A 4657-nucleotide genomic window follows, 5' to 3' on the forward strand; every position below is an offset into this window, starting at 1 on the left:
CCAACTACAACACCAACAACCACAACCACCACTCCATCAACCACAACTACCAATCCAACAACCACAACTACAACACCAACAACCACAACCACCACTCCAACAACCACAACTACAACTCCACCAACCACAACTACCACTCCAAGAACCACAACTACCACTGCAACAACTACAACCACCACCACTCCAACAACAACAACTACCACTCCAACAACCAGAACTACAACACCAACAACCAGAACCACGACTCCAACAACCACAACTACCACTCCAATAACTACAACTACAACACCAACAACCACAACTACCACTCCACCAACCACAGCTACAACACCAACAACCACAACCACCACTCCAACAACCACAACTACCACTCCAACAACCACATCTAGCACTGCAACAACTACAACCACCATCACTCCAACAACCACAACTACATCTCCGACAACAACTACCACTCAAACAATCACTACTACAACTCCAACAACCACAACTAAAACACCAATAACCACAACTACAACACCAACAACCACAACTACAGCTCCAACTACCACAACTACAACCCCAACAACCACAACTACAGCTCCAACTACCACAACTACCACTCCATCAACCACAACTACCACTCCAACAACCACCACCACCACAATCACTCCAACAACTACAACCACCATCACTCCAACAACCACAACTACATCTCCGACAACCACAACTACCACTCCAGCAACCACAGCTACATCTCCGACAACTACAACTACCACTCCAACAATCACTACTACATCTCCGACAACTACAACTACCACTCCAACAACCACCACCACAATCACTCTAACAACTACAACCACCACCACACCACCACTCCAACAACCACAACTACCAATCCGGCAATCACAACTACCACTCCAACTACCGTAAAGGAAACCACCACTAGCACACCAATAAAAGACAGCACAACTACAACTGTATCCGATACCACTACATCTGTTTCTACAACACAACAATCAACTACGGTGTCAGGTTAGTAATTTTTGGAACAACATAATACGACGATATGTTTCTCTCGTGGTTTGATTAACACATATATCGTTATTTTCTTACTCTCACTTCGTTCTATAGATGATCTGACATCACCTGATTGAGGGTCATGTTCCGATGACCTTGTTATATTGTCCAATCAAATTACTTTTCAGATAGAATACATAGGATACAATTATTCTCAGAGCTTGCAGATTGTTTGTAGTATGTAGTATGTAGCCGAACTATAGACGTTAAAATAAAAGGTAAAAGAGAAAAGGTGGCCAGAACGAGGCATAAATTTGCTGTCTGATCCTCTATGTGTTTCGGAGTGAGATTAAGGATTTGTACTCTTTCTCATATTTAATTGAATTTCTTACATATAATCGTCTTTCTCATATTGAAACCGAATTCTCATAATGAATCCATTTTTAATATTGAATCCACTTCCTCATATAAATCTTTTTTTTTCATATTGAATCAACGCCCTTATATTTAATCCATGTTCTCATATTGAATACACTTTGACATATTTAATACACTTTCTCTGATTTAATTCACTTTCTCATAATGAATCCGCTTTATTATAATGGACTCGCTTTTTCATAAATAATCTGCTTTTTCATATTGAATGCACTGGTTCATATGGAATCCGATTTCTTATATAAAATCCACTTTCTTATATCGAATCAGCTTTCTTACATTTGTATAAGAAGTATATAATGGTGCTATTGTATAAACATAAAAATCTATTTACCCCTACTAATACATCATAGAGCTCAGAGGTATATCATAGCTGTAAACGTGAAACGTGCTGCTGTTCAATTATTTGGGGGAATTTAACATTCCTTATTGTTTTTCCTGTATATGACAAACATTTCCAAACCTGGTGTGGGCTAATAATTTGTTTCTTTTTTTTTGGTTCGGCACTAAATTGTTCATGTCCATTAAGGATATTTCTTGTTAATATAAAGTTAGCAGCTCCAATAAGCAGATTTTGTAACTCCTTTAGTCAAAATGAGATTCAAATGCAATCATTTTTATAAGGGGGAACTCAGTAAATATCCTCGGCTGCGTTTTAATTCGGCTCCTATTTAAAAAACAACAACGTCAACTTTGATGATGTCGGTGATTTTGTTTTCAGACGAACTCGTGAAGATACTGATAATTGGCGCGGTAGTAGGAGTGGCAGGCTTACTGGTTATAATACTCATCGCTGTCTGTATATGTCTCATCTGTCGGAAGAAACAGAAGAATAGTCCACATAATGGTTCAGCATCCCCAGCTGTTGATAATCCAACTTACGTACCGGTAAGTACAATGTACATTTTTTCTCCTTTCCTGTTACGAAATTGTCGCCAAACTCTAGTACCCACTGTGGTGGTATGTCTCCAAGATCAAAGACTTTGCAAAAGAAGGGAGGAGTGTAACGGGATTGGACTGCGTCTATCATAGATGACCAGGTAGCTCAGTGGTAAAACATTCGGCAAGTGTTTGGAGGTCCCGGATTGGAATCCCGGTCTGGCCGCTAAATAATTTCCTCTCCTCTCACCAAATTGTAGGCATTGTAGACACACACAACTTTGACGTGCCTACAAATGCTGTTCCGTCCATTCTTTATGAAATGACTTATAACAATACTCAAACGTTATAAATTTTTTATTAAATATAGTTTTGCAATTTTAATGGTAAAGCAATTGACATTCGGTATCTGTAACTGTATTATAATTACTGTGAACGGGTTTTTTTCCGTGGCTTTTACATTTTGTTATTTCAGTTCCATACCAATTTAATGGATTGGAACACTGAATTGAAATATATTTTAATATTATCAGAGTAATTAACATTTAACTGTGATAAACATTAGCGAATTAACTTTATTCGCGAAAGTAAATCGCACGCAAAAGTAAGTTGGTTTTCAGTACTTTTCTGACTGTTATATGTTGAGACAACAATAGACCCGCACAAGAATGCCATATTGTATTCAATTTATTCAAAACCAACATGGTCAGAGCACCAAATATGTAAAACGATGAATAGCCATGTTGATTTTGGTGTGAGGAGTGAACTACCAAAAGTGTATTCAAGTATAGGTTTCAGATGTAAAGAATTAGGACAACTCGTTCATGCAGTGTTTTTTAACAAAGATAATTCAAGATAGTTGTTTTATGAAATGGGATTTTTTCTGAACATATAGTTAAACTTGCTCTGTTGATCTAGCCTTACGCAAAGACCTCCTTATGACAAATGGCTATCTTTCATTGTTACATTGTCGGTGTAGCATTAGGCATCTTAATTTGTTATTTAATTGCAGGATATGTATAACGGCAAGTTCCCGTCACGATCAGCAGCCCCGACACCTGTCATGTTCAACAGCCCATACTTATCTGAACAGAGCCCTATGGCATCACCCCAGGTCCGCAATGGACGTGCGCAGACACCTGCACTGTTTCCTTCCAATCATCTCTCACCTGCGACACAGAAATTGTACCCTGTTCTTGGCGGATATACAAACCACGCCTTACATATCGAAAATGAAGCCAACCCTAATAACCACCACCAGCCTTACACGGACTTTCACACAAGATATTCACATTGATTTTAGGATGGATTTATTTAGAAATTTGGTGCAACATCAGATGTCATGACGTTGTGGATTGAATAATAGAGTATTATGTCACAGTCCAATTTTGTGTCGCTAAAAATGGAATTGTTGTGCCAATCACAAAGTATAACATAATGTTGATGTGTCAAGACAAATATGTCTTATTTTTATTTCATTTTTTTTTTTGGGGGGGGGGAGGATGGGGAACAAAAACAGAATGAGTCTCACAACGTCAAATCCGTATGAATATAGGCAAATGTTTTTGGGGACAAAAGAAGAGTGATGGTCACAAAGTTCGTCATAACTACGTCTAGTCATATTTTTATTTAACCTATTTAACTCACATAAAATTATATATTTCCTGCTGATGCTGAATCCATTCTAATTTCTTTTTTATTAAATCTCAATGTTGATATTTAATGTGTAGAGACTGCAACATTTTGTAAGGTAACTACATATTGAATGAATATGATTCCACGAAGCGATTATGCAGCAAGTTATGAAAATGAAATCACACAAAATCAAACTGTTTATCAAATCTATTTACTAATTAACTATCTATATGTTGTCTTCTTGTTGAATGCCTAGCTTCATTATTTTAATGTGTCCATTCTAATCAATGACTTTACACGTTGTATATTCCAATTTGTATACAATTTCCTTAAAAAGTGTTAAAAACGTTTAAGGAATATTTATTTTTGGTAAAAGGTTTGCACAATATTTATGATTTTGAAAAACTATTGTTTTATATTTACCAAATCAGAATATTCATACTAAGTATTTTTATGATATAAATATGATTGTATTGAATGAATGTGTAAAAGTGAAAATAATTGTATGATATAACGGGAAAAATATACATAATGTTAATACGCTATATGTTACTTGGCTGACGGAGCATGCTTCTTTGGACCAGTCGGTATAGTAGTGCCGTAGTGTTTGCACACTAGAGACCCGGGTTCGATTCCTGGTCGGGATTTCAACATGGGTATCTATTTTCCCCTCTTGTTCTATGCCGTCTTTGCATATTTCAAATTTAGC

The 4657-nt window shown here is 36.9% G+C and overlaps 1 protein-coding gene across 1 annotated transcript; it reads left to right on the forward strand.

Moving 5' to 3' along the window:
- Nucleotides 1–143: 143 nt before the first annotated feature.
- On the forward strand, nt 144–912 carry LOC138312427 (uncharacterized; the record flags this gene model as incomplete). The annotated part of the gene is made up of 1 exon (XM_069253305.1): nt 144–912. A coding segment is annotated over one exon (769 nt), but the record flags the coding sequence as incomplete, so codon positions are not given.
- Between the last annotated feature and the right edge of the window lie 3745 nt (nt 913–4657).

Source organism: Argopecten irradians, unplaced genomic scaffold, assembly GCF_041381155.1.
Source record: "Argopecten irradians isolate NY unplaced genomic scaffold, Ai_NY scaffold_0316, whole genome shotgun sequence".
Taxonomy (NCBI): Eukaryota; Metazoa; Mollusca; class Bivalvia; order Pectinida; family Pectinidae; genus Argopecten; species Argopecten irradians.